General features: G+C 36.8%; 1 protein-coding gene across 2 annotated transcripts; it reads left to right on the top strand.

Annotated features, from left to right (window-relative positions):
- The first annotated feature begins 6,908 nt into the window (after positions 1-6,908).
- NET1D (kinase interacting (KIP1-like) family protein) lies at positions 6,909-14,883 on the top strand. Of its 2 annotated transcripts, XM_021966238.2 has the most exons (5): positions 6,909-7,127; positions 7,490-7,561; positions 7,684-7,925; positions 8,476-12,704; positions 13,568-14,883. In XM_021966238.2, the coding sequence occupies exons 3-5, from the start codon at positions 7,823-7,825 to the stop codon at positions 14,630-14,632; spliced, it is 5,397 nt and encodes a 1,798-aa protein (XP_021821930.2). In that variant the 5' UTR covers positions 6,909-7,127; positions 7,490-7,561; positions 7,684-7,822; the 3' UTR covers positions 14,633-14,883. The 2 variants fall into 2 exon arrangements, with proteins under 2 accessions (XP_021821930.2, XP_021821931.2); XM_021966239.2 differs by lacking the exon at positions 7,490-7,561.
- Positions 14,884-15,024: the final 141 nt, after the last annotated feature.

Below are 15,024 nucleotides of genomic sequence, written 5' to 3'. Positions count from 1 at the left end.
TTGTCAAATTGCCAAAACCTATTAAATTCTTATGAACAAGCCCAAAACACTTTTTACTTATCTTTCAAAACCTGAAATTATGTAAATTCAACCTATAAAAATCCATCATTCCAATCTAAATTTCTAAACTACATGAATCTCACATTCACACATTTAACCAACCAACCAAGGAAAGGAAATATAATCTCTTACAAACCATTACAAAAAATAATACACAAACCAAATTAAACTTATGAAATTAAAGATTACAACTCATCACAAAAATACACATGAAGATAATATCCTTGCAAAAAATCTGCTGCATCCATTCTTCCAAAAGCCTTAACAAAACAACATACACAACGCTTACAAGAATTAACACAAACTAAAACATATATATTATCCAAAAACCAGATTTAAACAGAGTTTCCTATCCATCAACAGACTACAACATATATATTATCCAAAAACCAGATTTAAATAGAGTTTTCTATCCATCAACAGACTACAAAACCAAAGCAAACTAGATTCATCCAAAATGAAAGAATGAGTAAATTAATGAATGAACATTACAGGCTTGTAAGATTTGGAGGTAGCTTATTTAAATCATAAGAAAAACAGCTGAGCCCTCACACGTTACCCATGTCCATGATTTATACAAAACCTAGTCATATATGCTCAGAGCAAGCTTTAATAGATCTGACTACCTCTCTCCAAGTAAAATCAACCAAAATATAAAACAGGACAACTTCTTATTTTACATATTCAAATATATTTTTATAGTGCTAAAAAACTTACAGTGCCATCAATATATTTTCATCTGCCCAAAAATACACACATATCAGACAACAATCAATCACCAAACACAAAAAAACAGAACTGATCCTCATGAATGTTTTCAAAATATAAACAGATTAAAGGACCAATTTATACCTCACAGAAAGGAAAAAGGACAGCGAGACTCTAAACCATTAGAACACATTACAAAAGCTAGTCATATCTGGCTGGACTGTTAAACAAAGTTCCACAAGCTGGAATTCTTTCTTTACACGAAATTATATAGTTAAATGAATTGACCACATTAACCAATATGTAAATCAAATGCCAGATTGAAGGCATAATCTAGAGCATGGGCTACCTTCTCTTTTCCTGTGTCTCTAAAACAACCATCTAAGACTGGGCTACCTTCTCTTTTCCTGTGTCTCGAAAACCCACCCAATTCATATCTCTTTCTCTCCGTTTCTTTATCTCCCTCCCAAGTTCTCTGGTTCTCACTCTTTCTCTCTCTAGTTCTCTATCCTTGGCTCTCTCTCCCTACCGATCTTTCTCTATTTTCCCCTTCAACTTCAAAGACACAGATCTTCATCCGATTCATCATAACAGTTCATAATTTCTTTGTCAATTTCAAATAATCATCACAACACAATTTCAAATATATTTAATTTAGAATAAACCCTAAATTCAAAGGAAGATGATGCTAGAATAAACCATAAATTTAATCACCTTTGACTGATATGACAAAGAAACCCACAGAAGAAATCGCAGGAGAGGAAGGAATAGATGTCGATTTGGTGACCTGCCGCTGGGAAAAAAAATTTAACAGATAAGAGAAGCTGAAGCTGAGAAGCGACTGATAAAAAATTTAACAGATAAGAGAAAGAGAAGCTGACCTGCCGCTGCGTGCAGGGCTGAAGGCGGCGCGGTCGAGAGAGAGAGAGAGCTGAGGCGGGTCGAGAGAGAGAGAGAGAGAGCTGAGGCTGAGGCTGAGGCTGAGGCTGAGGCTGAGGTGGGTCGAGAGAGAGAGAGCTGAGGCGGGTCGAGCTCGAGAGAGAGAGAGAGAGATCTGAGGCTGGTCGAGCTCGAGAGAGAGAGAGAGAGAGAGAGGTGAGGCGCCGCTAGGTTTAGGTCAAAAACGAAAAGAAAAAAACGAAGAGAAGACTCAGACTGAGTGAGAGAGAGAGTAGCGTGTGTGCGTGTGTGAGGGTTACAGCAAAAAAAAAATTGCGTAAGGGATCTGGTGTGCAAGCACTCACTCTTCTTCTTTTTTTGGCCAATCACATGAGGCCACGTGTAAATTATATATATTTTTATATATTAACCGGTTCGGTTCAGGTCCATCGGTTCTGAAAAAATTAGAACCGAGAGCCGAATCGTTGACCTTCGGTTCGGTTCAGGTCCAAGTTTGACTTTTTCGGTTTGGTCAAAAAACGCTCTTTTTCGGTTTGATTTGGGTTGGTTCGGTCGGTTCGATCGGTTTATCGGTTTTTATGCCCACCCCTAGGTGTGATTAAGAAGGAGAGTTTTTTAAAACCAGCACGGCAGCACATGCATCATGAAGCTCTGATGGACGGAAGTGGGCCACTTGGCTCTCCCTCACACTTGTCCACGCTTTCACCTAACAGCATGATTGCAAATGATACGATAAGAGCTTTGGAATCTATGATGCCTAAACCAATCCATCCATAAATAGATCTACAATCCACTTTTCTTGAGGGCCCACTTCATAACTTACTTTTTTCATTTCATTACTGTTCTATCTTAATCTGATGTTAAAGTAAAAGGAGGAGGACATCCTAAGTTATGGGGGTTGGTGTGTGTAGGGTCGCCTTTTTGGTCGCTGACAAATTTTGCATATAGGTTTGGTGGTGCTACGCCCTCCGCTAGAACTTCCAACCAAATATAGGTAGGTTTTGTTAAGGATAATATAATATCGACACATTATTGAAGATACGTCGAACACTACATTTTGTTAGCGATAATAATATCGATAAATGATATGTCGGATTAACTCGTACTAACTTGTCACATGTCGCTCGGTGACTTGTTTTGAAGTCATCAATTGGTCACAAGAAAAGCAAAGCAATATATATAATATTAAATTTCCCCATGGTTTAACTTGCAAGATGAGACTCAGGCTCAGCCACACTAGAAGCGTACAGGGTGACCCTAAACTTAGAAGACACCTCTCTCTCTCTCTCTCTCTCTCTCTCTCTCCTGCTGTCTTACATCAAACTAAACCTTCATTTTTGACTCTATATTTTCCTAATTAATATTGTTATCTAACGGTCAAAGCCTGCGAGCTTGTTGTGGCCTTATTTGAGGGGCTGCTAATTTGGACACCTTTTTCTGAATAATGTTATTATAATCATCGACTACGTAACATGTGTGTCAACAAACCTATTATTTCTTCTTCAATAATTCATTTTCATAATGTCTTTTTCAGCATATAAAAGTCTAAACAATATCACTTCCCACTTATATAGACTTTGAAATTAAAATCTACTAACAACAATACAAGATGATGAAGGAATAAATCAATAAATTTTTATAGGGGTTATTCTGTTCACTTATTATATGTGGATGGTTGACCGACGTTTTTCATAAAACAAGCACTGAGGTGGCGCGACCCAATTCTTATTGAAAATGAAATGAGACTAATTTCTATATATATATATATATATATATATATATAAAAAGATGAACTTCCTAAAATTAGCACTAATGTTTTTATTTATTTATTATTGGGCTTGATCCCAGCCTAGTCTAAGGGTTGAAGATGATAAAAACCTAATATAGATTCATAATCATATTTACCTCAACCGTTCATTTCTATCTAAGATTTATTCTCAGAGTTTACAATGGTAAATTATTTTATCCTCACACTTACATGGAGAGTTGGACTATCTATCTTTCTTTTTTTCTTTTTTCTTTTTAATAAAAAAAAACATTTTTATCAATAAATAAAATATTCTCACAATTAGTTGACATGGCATCAGCAAAGGAAAAAGGAAAAAGGTTGAGGAGCAGTACATCACTGCTTTATGGAGGCATATGCATATCAATTATAACTATTGATGGGTGGACAAACCTTTTTTCAGGTTTCCTTTACTGGTGTTATGATTAAACCACGTTTACTTTTTTTCTTCTTCTTCTTCAGATTTCATATATTTTTTACACAAATCAATTGTCCCATAACAAATTGAATTTCAATCATTTTACAGGCAAAACAAACAGCTAATTTCTCGATTTACTCTGTTTTACATATTTTTCTAACAACAAATATAAAATCTTTAATTAATTATTTATTTATTTATTTTGATAGCTATAGAATTGTAGCATTGCTGTTTTATAATAGGGTCCATACATTTATAGAACCAATTGAAGCATAAAGTAAGTCAATTATTTGTTAATCATTTCACATCTTCAATGTTTCTAAGCATTTAAAACCATTTTAATATGATTACACGACGTGTCAAACACATAGAATTTCCCATCTTTGAAAAATGACTTGCATCCTATTTCTTTTTTTAAATATTCTATTTGTTCAATTGGTAAGGTTCCTATTTCTTATATAAATTCATACATGTGGCAAAAGGCAGTTGGGTACCACGCGTAAGTCCTTCTGATTTGAGGTTGTGAGTCTAACCTAGCGCTAGTGGTGAGAGTGGCCAATTTCCCCTTAAACTTTTCTTTCATCCCAAAAAATAAAAACTAATAGTTAATCTTTAATCCAAACAGTCACCATTGAAGGGTTCAAATAAAATTAATGCATTTAAAGAGTCAATATTATCTTTATATGATGTCACATTCAACATCATGTCACTTTCTATCCCTTTCTCAATATCATGTCACTTTCTATCCCTTTCTCAATATTATCTAAGAGCAAATATGTTCTTCATTTTGCACCAGAGTTTCAATCTTCCTCTCGTAAGTAGAATATCGCTTCTATGGAAAAAAAAAATTGTTTCTAATTATTAGTTAATTTTATTTCCAAATTAATCGACTCTATGAAAATTTCATATTACATTCTCTCTATTTCTCACACATTTTTAAAAGTGCTACTATTTTCACTAATCTATCCTATTTTCCCACCATCTTATCTTTAAACTTTTAAAGACAAATTTAACCCTATTGTAAAATGACTTAAAATAACTTAAGGAAAAAGAAAGAGAAACAAGGTCTGCTGTCATAACTAGAGAAACAGTAGCATCTGATGATGATTGAACTTGGTCTTTTAACAAATTTGAGGGTGAGACATGTTAATTGGGCGAGTACTATTGTTTTTCCCTTATATGTTTGGCTTTGTACCCTTTGACATTCCCATGTGTTTTGCATGGGTGTTTTATATTTTTTTATTGCAAAGTTTAGTAGATTTTTCTGGTCCTTGGATAACTTTGGAGAAAGAGTTTATTTACAATACTAGGAAGCTAAGAGCACAAATATGATTATATTCACATAATCCATTTTCACCCAAAAAAAAAAAAAAAAAAAGATGCAGCAAAAAACAATTTTAGTTTGTATAGTAAACATGAGAGAGAGAGAGAGAGAGAGAGAGAGAGAGAGAGAGAGAGAGAGAGATGAAGCGTGAGAGATGGAAAATAAGATATAGCAAGAATGAGAGAGAGAGAAGACATGAACAGAAAGAATAAAAGGAGAGAGGAAATGAGGTAATAATTAAAAGGGTATTTTAAGAATATTGGTGGGTGGAAAAATAAAAATGTATTTTTTACTCAAACTTTATATAGTGAGTGGGAAAATACGACATGTAAGTGGAAATAGCAGCACTCATTTTAAATTAGAAACTGAAAACAAAAGCATTCTCAAGCGATAATTGGTTAATTTTTTCTATTCTAAATTGATTTATTTCATACGTAATAAATTAAGATTAAAAAAAAAAATGTGGGGTATGCATCTTCAGGAAATACACGTGGTCGAATTTGGATGGAGAATTTTCCTAGTCGCGTGACGAATGCCAACCGTCCTTGCCCACCGCCCACCTTTTTGTAAAGATTGACACCGTGTCATTTCTGCCAAGTGCCAAAGATTCTTGTATGCTTTGCATCCTATTTACCACAAAGCCCTTTCATTTTAATGCTAATTGCAATAATAAGGTGCTGCTCCAAATTACCAAATTTTTGCTTTAGACACCATTAAATAAATCAACGGGTTTTTTACCAACAAAAAAAAAACCAACCAACGGCTATGAATTTATTTAAGGTATAATTTTATTTCTGGTCAAATATTGAAGGGAGAATCAAGGATATATGATCTTATTATAAAAGGAATTCGAATTTGTAATTTGAATTTACACCCACCATTTGATTCATTGTTATGGATAACTATTAATTTTGTTAATTTCTGGTTAATTTAATTGCACCAGAGCTTCTACTCTCCTAGACTTCTAGTAAAGGAAATTTGGTCAAATGTGAATTGTTAAGGAAATTCGCAAATGTAGATTACGCTAGTTAGTTAAGGCAATGTGTCCGTGCTTCTGTATTCAAGTTTAACAATTCTTTCCATACATTAGAATAGTTTGAAATATCGCTTTATTAGAAGAAATAAAAAATAGTCATTTTAATTGGGATACTTTAAGTTTTGTGTAAAAATTAAATTTGGGTGTTGTTAGAAAAATTATATATCACATAGGCAGATAGGCATTGTCACATCCAACCGCATTTTTGCCTGGATCTACATTTTTTAATGCTCAATTGGTGTCATAGTCACATCTAAGATATGTCATGTATGATAGAATAAAAAAAATACAAATAATAAATATTTAGAATCTTGTGGTAATTTTGGTAACACCATCTTAAAAACATGCACAAAATCAGAGTCGAACATCTGCAAACCCAAGGAGAATCATTTTTGATATCCTAACCACATGGGTAGGATTGTAATTTCGCATGTTTTCCTTGAGAATCAGTGGGTTTAGTATCAGGAAAAGAACTAGAATGCTCTGATTTTCCAAAATCACAACAAAACCGAAATGGAAATAAAATCTGAAAAATAAAGGATTAAAATGCATTAATTTCAATTAACGTTTGGTTTTAAGTCACTGTTTTTTTTCTTTGGGTCTTTTCTACCCACTTTTTTTCTTTATTATTATATATATATTTTGTTTCATCTTTGACAGTTTGCATAAGAAAAAGCTGAAACAGTACCAATACCAAACCACAACATAAAGGCAAAGCAAACACAGTGAGAGAGACAGAGAGATTCATTTTGAGACGGAGACTGACCGATCTAACAAACATGGGGTGAGAAAGAGTAAAGCAAAAGCAGCTCAAGTTGCTTTGTCACTGCTGCTAATCAATCAAAACGCAAAATAAGGAACAAGAAGAAAGAGAAATAGTTTCAATTTCTTCTGGGTAAGTTTGTTTGATCATTTTGCCTGTATTTTTCACTCATTCTATTCAGAAAATCGGTCCCATTATGTATATCTTCATGGAGCAATGTGTTTTGATCCTCTTGCCCATGACTTTATTTGTTTTCATTTTTCATTTTTGGGTTCTGGCCAATTAAAATCTTTCTGCTTCATGGAAATTGTGTTAATTTTTACTTGATCAGTTTGTCTTAATCCTCTGTGAGCTGTATCATGCATGATCACTGAAGTTTTTGCTTCAACGCTGATTGAAAAATACGTGTGGATTTGTAATTCTCTGAAGCTTGTGAATTTGTTATTTTTTGACCAAAGTCTGATCATTTTGCTTTTGGGTGTGTCCTCGATCAGGTAGTTTGTAGAAACTTAGTTGATATCAGTCAATTTGAGCATATGATTCTGGACTTTAGTTTTATTGATCAGGTACTTGTTTGTTTTTTCTAATTTTCCTACAATTTATTTTTTATTTTTTTGAGAATCTGATCTCACCACCTACCATGTAGTTCTAATTCATCTGATACCATATTGTGGATTTTGGTGATTAGGTGTGACTGTATGAGCAGCCAGAGGTACTCAAAGCTTCATCCTACCAAGAATTACTGAATTCGGTTTGGTTGTTGTTGGTTTGTGGATCGGACTATTACCGCATCAGTTTCGAAGGTGGTGCTGTTATTGGCCAGAGTTATGGCGACTGCGTCACAAGCAGACTCCAGACGTAAGTATTCTTGGTGGTGGGACAGCCACATAAGCCCGAAGAATTCAAGATGGCTTCAGGAAAATCTTACAGGTATATATATAACTGGTTTGATTTGCAATTTTGTTTCATGTGTTTCTCATGAATGTGGAGTAAAGTAAAACTCCCTCGTCAGACATCATAAATTTTTGATCATGTAAACCACATTGCATATTCTGGCATGATTCTACTTCTTTCTGTCAAGAAAAAGAATATAAAGAATTCTCTTTTTCTTAACTGTTAGATTAAATATGGATTGTTGGATGGTTAAGATGCATCTAACCCCTTCTCAACCACTGTGCATCTCATCCAAGTTAGTGAGAACGCGGACCTTATCTAAGGTTGTTAGTAGTTTAGAACTGTATATAAGTTGGGGGATTTTCAGTTTCTGTTGTTGATGGCTCAACAATATCAGTGTGATCGTACTGGCCTTGTCAAATGTTATCCTGATACGTTGAGAAGATAATCATAATACTTGACAGTTTCATCTAGTGCATCTTTCTAGTTCAAATTTTATTTTGTTGTTGTTCTGTTTATAGCAGCAATATTGTTCTCTCTCTCTCTCTCATATGTATAAATGTTTATGTTTCAACTTCTTGAACAGATATGGATGCCAAAGTCAAACACATGATCAAGCTAATTGAAGAAGATGCAGATTCCTTTGCTAGGAGAGCAGAGATGTATTATAAAAAACGCCCAGAATTAATGAAATTGGTGGAAGAGTTCTACCGAGCATACCGTGCGTTAGCTGAAAGATATGATCATGCAACTGGGGCACTGCGCCAGGCTCATCGGACCATGGCAGAAGCATTTCCCAACCAAGTTCCCTTTGCACTTGGAGATGAGTCTCCTGCAGGTTCCTCTGCTAGTGAGGCTGATCCCCGTACACCTGAGATGCCACCTCCTATACGGGCATTATTAGATCTTGAGGAATTGCAAAAAGATGCTCTGGGGCTCTCATCCCATTTCCATGCTGTCAAAAGGAATGGAGCATTTACAGAAGAATCTGACTCTGCACCAAGCAGAAAGGGCTTGAAACAGCTAAATGATCTATTTGGGTCTGGAGAAGGAAGGGCGAAAAAAGGCCTCAATTTTCATGACACTGAAGAAAGGGAACACCGCATGCATAACAACGGAATCCATGACCTCAAGGCTCGGTCCTTGTCTGAGTCTGATCAACTGGGAAAAGCAGAGACAGAAATTTCAAACTTAAAGAATGCCCTTGCTAAGTTAGAAGCCGAAAAGGAAGCTGGCTTACTTCAGTACCAACAGTGTTTAGAGAGATTAAGTATTTTGGAGTCTGAAGTCTCTTGTGCACATGAGGATTCCAGGGGACTGAGTGAACGAGCCAGTAAAGCTGAAGCTGAAGTTCAAACTTCGAAGGAAGCACTTACCAAGTTAGAGGCTGAAAGGGATGCTAGTCTTCTTCAGTATCAGCAATGTTTGGACAAAATCTCCAATCTGGAGAACAGTATCTCTTGTGCCCAAAAGGATGCTGGAGAGCTCAATGATCGAGCTAGTAAAGCCGAAACTGAAGCTGTAGCTCTAAAGCAAGATCTTACAAGGGTAGCAGATGAGAAAGAAGCTGCTCTTGCACAATATAAACAATGTCTGGAGATGATATCAAATCTGGAGGATAAAATACTTCATGTTGAGGAGGATGCCAGAAGGATTAATGAGCGAGCTGTCAAAGCTGAACATGAAGTTGAAACTTTGAAGCAAGCAATTGCCACATTAAATGAAGAAAAGGAAGCTGCTGCTCTCCAGTACGACCAGTGCTTGGAAACCATATCTAGTCTGGAGCATAAGCTCTCTTGTGCCCAAGAAGAGGCCCAACGGCTACACTCTGAAATAGATGACGGAGTTGCGAAGTTAAAGGGTTCTGAAGAGAAGTGTCTTCTGCTGGAAAAATCAAATCAGACTCTCCAGTCTGAGTTGGAGTCTTTGGTGCAGAAAATGGAATCTCAAGGTGAAGAGCTTACAGAGAAGCAGAAGGAGTTAGGTAGACTCTGGACTTGCATACAAGAAGAGCGTTTGCGTTTCATGGAGGCTGAAACTGCTTTCCAAACGTTGCAACATTTGCATTCTCAATCCCAGGAGGAACTTAGATCTCTGGTTTCTGAGCTTCAGAATGGAGCTTTAATTCTTCAGGACATGGAGACTCGTAATCAGGGTTTGGTGGATGAAGTCCAGAAGGTGAAGGAGGAAAACAAGAGCCTAAGTGAGCTCAATTTGTCTTCATCAATGTCAATAAAAAATCTACAAGATGAAATCTTAATCTTGAGGGAGACAGTTAGGAAACTTGAAGAGGAAGTCGAAATTCGAGTGGACCAAAGAAATGCTCTTCAGCAAGAGATATACTGTCTGAAAGAGGAACTCAATGACCTGAACAAGAAACACCAAGCTATGCTAGAGCAGGTAGAGTCAGTTGGCTTGGATCCAGAGTGCCTTGGGTCATCTGTGAAGGAATTACAGGATGAAAAACTACAGCTAAAACAGATGTGTGAGGCTGATAGAAGTGAGAAAGTGGCCCTGTTAGAAAAGTTAGAAATCATGCAGAAACTTCTGGAGAAAAATGTTCTTTTGGAGAATTCCCTTTCTGATTTGAACGTTGAGTTAGATGGGGTTAGAGGGAAGGTAAAGGAGCTAGAAGAATCATGTCAGTCTCTTCTGGAAGAAAAAAGCACTCTTCTTGCTGAAAATGCCGCCCTAATTTCCCAATTACTGATTATGACTGAGAATTTGAAGAAATCATCAGAGAAGAATAACTTTTTGGAGAATTCCCTTTGTGATGCAAATGCTGAACTTGAAGGCTGGAGGGTTAAATCAAAGAGTTTAGAAGAGTCATGCCTATTGCTTGATAACGAGAAGTCTGGTCTGATGACTGAGAGAGAAAGCTTAGCTTCTGAGTTGGACACTACTAGGCAAAGACTGGAAGATCTGGAAAAAGGATATGCAGAAATAGAAGAGAAACTCTCTGTTCTGGAGAAGGAAAGAGAATCAGCACTTCATAAAGTGGAAGAGCTACATGTTTGCTTAGGTTCTGAGAAGCAAAAACATGTCAGTTTTGTTCAGTTGAGTGAAACCCAGATGGCTGGTATGGAATCACAGATCTGTCGGCTCCAAGCAGAAGGTATGTGCAGGAAGAAAGAATACGAAGAGGAACAAGACAAAGCTGTGAATGCGCAGATTGAAATCTTTGTCTTGCAAAAATGTGTAGAAGATGTGGAAGAAAAGAACTTGTCTCTCATGTTTGAGCGTCAGAATCTCTTGGAGGCATCCAAAATGTCAAAGAAACTGATTTCTGACCTAGAGCATGGAAATCTTGAACAACAGACGAAGATTAAATCCTTCCTTTTGCAAACGGAAGTACTGAGAATGGGGCTGTATCAGGTGTTGAAGGCTGTTGACGTTGATGCAAACCTTGGGTATGGAGAAAAGGTTGAGCAAGACGAAATGCTTCTTAACCATATACTTGTCAAACTTCAGGACATGCAAAATTCTCTCTCTGTTATTCGTGATGAAAATCAGCAGTTGGTTATTGAGAAGTCAGTTCTCATAGAAATGCTTGACCAACTGAAACTCGATGCGGGAAATCTTATGAGAGAAAGAAACACCCTGGATGGAAAGTTCAGGACCCAATCTGAGAAGTTCTTAGTGTTGCAGAGTGGGGCTCAAAGACTTCAGGAGATGAATGAAGAATTGAAATTGAAAGTAGTGGAGGGTGATCACAGAGAGGAAGTATTGAGGACCGAAATAGATAATCTGCATGAGCAGTTCTTGGACTTGCAAAGCGCATACAAGAGTCTATTGGAAGAGAATTCCAAGATACTTGAAGATAAAGGAGCTTTGACAAAAATGGTATTGGATTTGGGGGAAGAGAAGCATAACCTCGAAGAGGAGAAATGTGTCATGTTTGGTGAAACAATATATCACAGTAACCTTTCCCTTGTTTTCAAGGATTTTATTTCCAGAAAGCTACTGGAACTAGAAGAGCTCAGTGACTATTTGGATAAACTTCATCTTGGCAATAATGACTTGGAAGATAAGGTAAGAATATTGGAGGGGAAGTTGGAAGTTGTACGAATGGAAAGCTTACATCTGAAGGAGTCATTAATTAGGTCAGAGAATGAGCTGGAAGTAGTTAACTCTGTCAATGATCAATTGAATGGTGAAATTGCAAATGCAAAGGATGCGTTGTCTCATAAAGAAAATGAGCTTCTGGAAGCAGAGCAGATCTTAAATGCACTTCAGAGTGAAAAGCAAGAGTTGCATACATTAGTGGAAGATCTGAATGGTAAGTATGATGAGGCTAAGGTGGTACTAGAAGATCAAGAGAAGCAGATTGTCCGACTATATGCAGACAATGATTATCATGCCAAAGAGACTGGATGCCTTCGTGAAGCGAATCAAGAGTTGGAGTCCGAACTGCAGAAAATGCATGAAGAAGCTGAAAAAACTAAAATTAAGGAGGAAGGTTTTATCAATGAACTGCAAAAGGGAAGAGAAGAGATAGAAATGTGGTTGACTCAGGCTGCCACGTTCTTTGGTGAACTGCAGATCTCCACCATTCGTGAAACATTGTTTGAAGGAAAGATCCGCGAGCTCATTGAAGCATGTCAGATCCTTGAAGACAGAAGCAATTCCAGAGGTATGGAGAGCAAAATTATGAAAGAAAGAATCAGCACTCTGGAATACGAAAATGGAGGGCTACAAGCTCAGTTGGCTGCCTATATTCCAGCTGTCATCTCTTTGAAGGAGTGTACAACAGCACTTGAGAAGCATGTGCTTGCAGACACCACATCTCATAAACTAGACACAGAAGAATCAGAGGTAATCTCCATGTCTGTTTTTACATTCCCTCTGCAATGGGAAATTGGAAGTTTCAATTGTCCCAAGACTGAGGTGATGATCCATTTATTAAAGCTTCAATACTCTCTTCTTTTTTTCTATCTGGAACTTAAAGCTTTACTCCATTTATTCCTTATCCATAATGGGTTAGCAGTTTTTGATTGGTTGTGCACATTTTCCGTCCTCTTTTGAACCTGTATGAACTCTTCAAAAATCATCTAGAAATGCACCCATGAGTTCTCACTAATGCAATTATGTTCTTTGCTTCAATGCCATAGTGTATGGTCTTCTAGCCAGAAAGTCTTTTGAAAGACTTGCTTTTTATATTAGATGAATTGCGGAGCCAATATTTGAATATATGGTTTATCATCAGAATTATGCAGTTGTTTGTGGCTCCAGGATTCTCTTTTGAACTTCCTTTTATTTTACTTTTGAGGCCTCAAATTTCATATATATTAAATAAATAAAAAGTGGCACTTCAATTTTGGGGAATTTTATGGAAAGTAAGCTGGTTTCTATCTACATTGGGCTGGACATGAATTGCGGAGCCAGTATTTGAATATATGGTTTATCATCAGAATTATGCAAGTTGTTTGTGGATCCAGGATTCTCTTTTGAACTTCCTTTTATTTTACTTTTGAGGCCTCAAATTTCATATATATTAAAAAAAAAGTAGTTCTTCAATTTTGGGAAATTTTATATAAAGTAAGCTGGTTTCTATCTACATTTTGCTGGACATGAATTGTTCAGCTTATGGCATTTTGCATTTAATTTCAATAGTTCAATGGTGCATGCGATTTTGGATATCATTTGAATTTGACACATCTATATTCCACTGTATCCAGGATGACTTTCTGCATGCTGAAAACTCTCATTTGGATGGAGATCAAGTGGCCACGGTATCAGATGGTGTTTTGGACTTGCAGGATTTACAAAGAAGAATTAAAGCTGTTGAAAAGGCAATGGTGGAAAAGGAAAGGCATTTTTCTGCAAATCAGGTAGAAAAGAAATTCAGGGATGGGGTTGGTAACACTATGAAGAAGCGTGAAATATCTGGCTCAGGAAATGAAATTCTGACAAAAGACATCATTCTTGATCAGATATCAGAGTGTTCATCCTATGGGATAAGCAGAAGAGACACCATAGAGGCTGATGGTCAGATGCTTGAGTTGTGGGAAACCACTGACCAGGATGCCAGCATTGATTTGATGGTTGGCAAGGGCCAGAAGGTGGACGCTGTACCAACTGACCACAGTCAGACTGAAGCAGTAAAGGAACACAAGAATAAATATTCCTCTTCAGAATCATTGGTTGAGAAGGAATTGGGCGTGGACAAATTAGAGATCTCTAAGAGATTTACAGAGCCCCGTCAAGAAGGCAACAAGAGAAGGATTCTAGAAAGACTTGATTCTGATGTACAAAAGTTGACAAACCTTCAAATAACCGTGGAAGACCTGAAGAGGAAGGTGGAGATTACTGAAAAGAGCAAAAAGGGCAAAGGTATTGAATTTGAAAACGTGAAGGGGCAGCTGGAAGAAGCTGACGAGGCCATCACTAAGTTGTTTGATGTCAATCAAAAATTGATGAAGAACGTTGAAGATGGTCCTCAGTTCTCTGATGGAGCTTCGGGTATAGTGTCGGATGAAAGTGGGAGTGTGAGAAGGAGACTTTCAGAGCAAGCAAAAAGAGGGTCCGAAAAAATCGGGCGGCTACAGTTGGAGGTGCAGAAACTGCAATTTCTTCTACTGAAACTTGATGGTGAAAAAGAAAGCAGAGGATCAACAAGGATCACGGAGAGGAAAACAAGAGTTCTTCTGAGGGACTATATCTATGGTGGCAATAGAACCAACCAGAAACGCAAGAAAGCGCCCTTCTGTGCATGCATACAGCCCCCAACCAAGGGAGATTGAAGCAATGGAATTTCATGGTCCCATGGTATAGTTTAAAGTAATGATGAGGCATTAGTTTTGTCTCATTGTCCATAAGTTTTTTCTTTTTAGAGAGCTCTACTTGTTTTGCCATGTTTTATAGAGAGGAGTATTGGGTCTTGCTTAGTTTTGAGATCCTGCTGTACATGCCAGGCCCCATCTTCTAATCAAAGGAAACCCACTCAGATGGTGTTTGCTTTTTTTTTTTTATCATATTATTTTTCTTTTACATATATATTGCTGCTTGTCTTACTTTTTGTTAGTAGCGAGTTGTATGCCACAACTTAAAATAAAAATGTTTTATTTATGTGGTATATTTGTGGCTTTAAACTTCTTTGGTGTTACAAGTTCTCGTAGACTGACAAAATGAGCTT

Source organism: Prunus avium, chromosome 8 (assembly GCF_965620075.1).
Source record: "Prunus avium chromosome 8, drPruAviu1.hap1.1, whole genome shotgun sequence".
NCBI lineage: Eukaryota > Viridiplantae > Streptophyta > Magnoliopsida > Rosales > Rosaceae > Prunus > Prunus avium.
Note: the sequence above shows the minus strand (reverse complement) of the source record. Positions and strands in the feature narration are given on the sequence as shown.

Excerpts from the sequence above, each read along its gene's own strand:
- NET1D (XM_021966239.2), top strand. The coding sequence starts at position 7,823 with ATGGCGACTGCGTCACAAGCAGACTCCAGACGTAAGTATTCTTGGTGG. Across the intron at positions 7,926-8,475 it reads GCTTCAGGAAAATCTTACAG|ATATGGATGCCAAAGTCAAA; the intron begins GTATATATATAA and ends CTTCTTGAACAG. Across the intron at positions 12,705-13,567 it reads TAGACACAGAAGAATCAGAG|GATGACTTTCTGCATGCTGA; the intron begins GTAATCTCCATG and ends CACTGTATCCAG.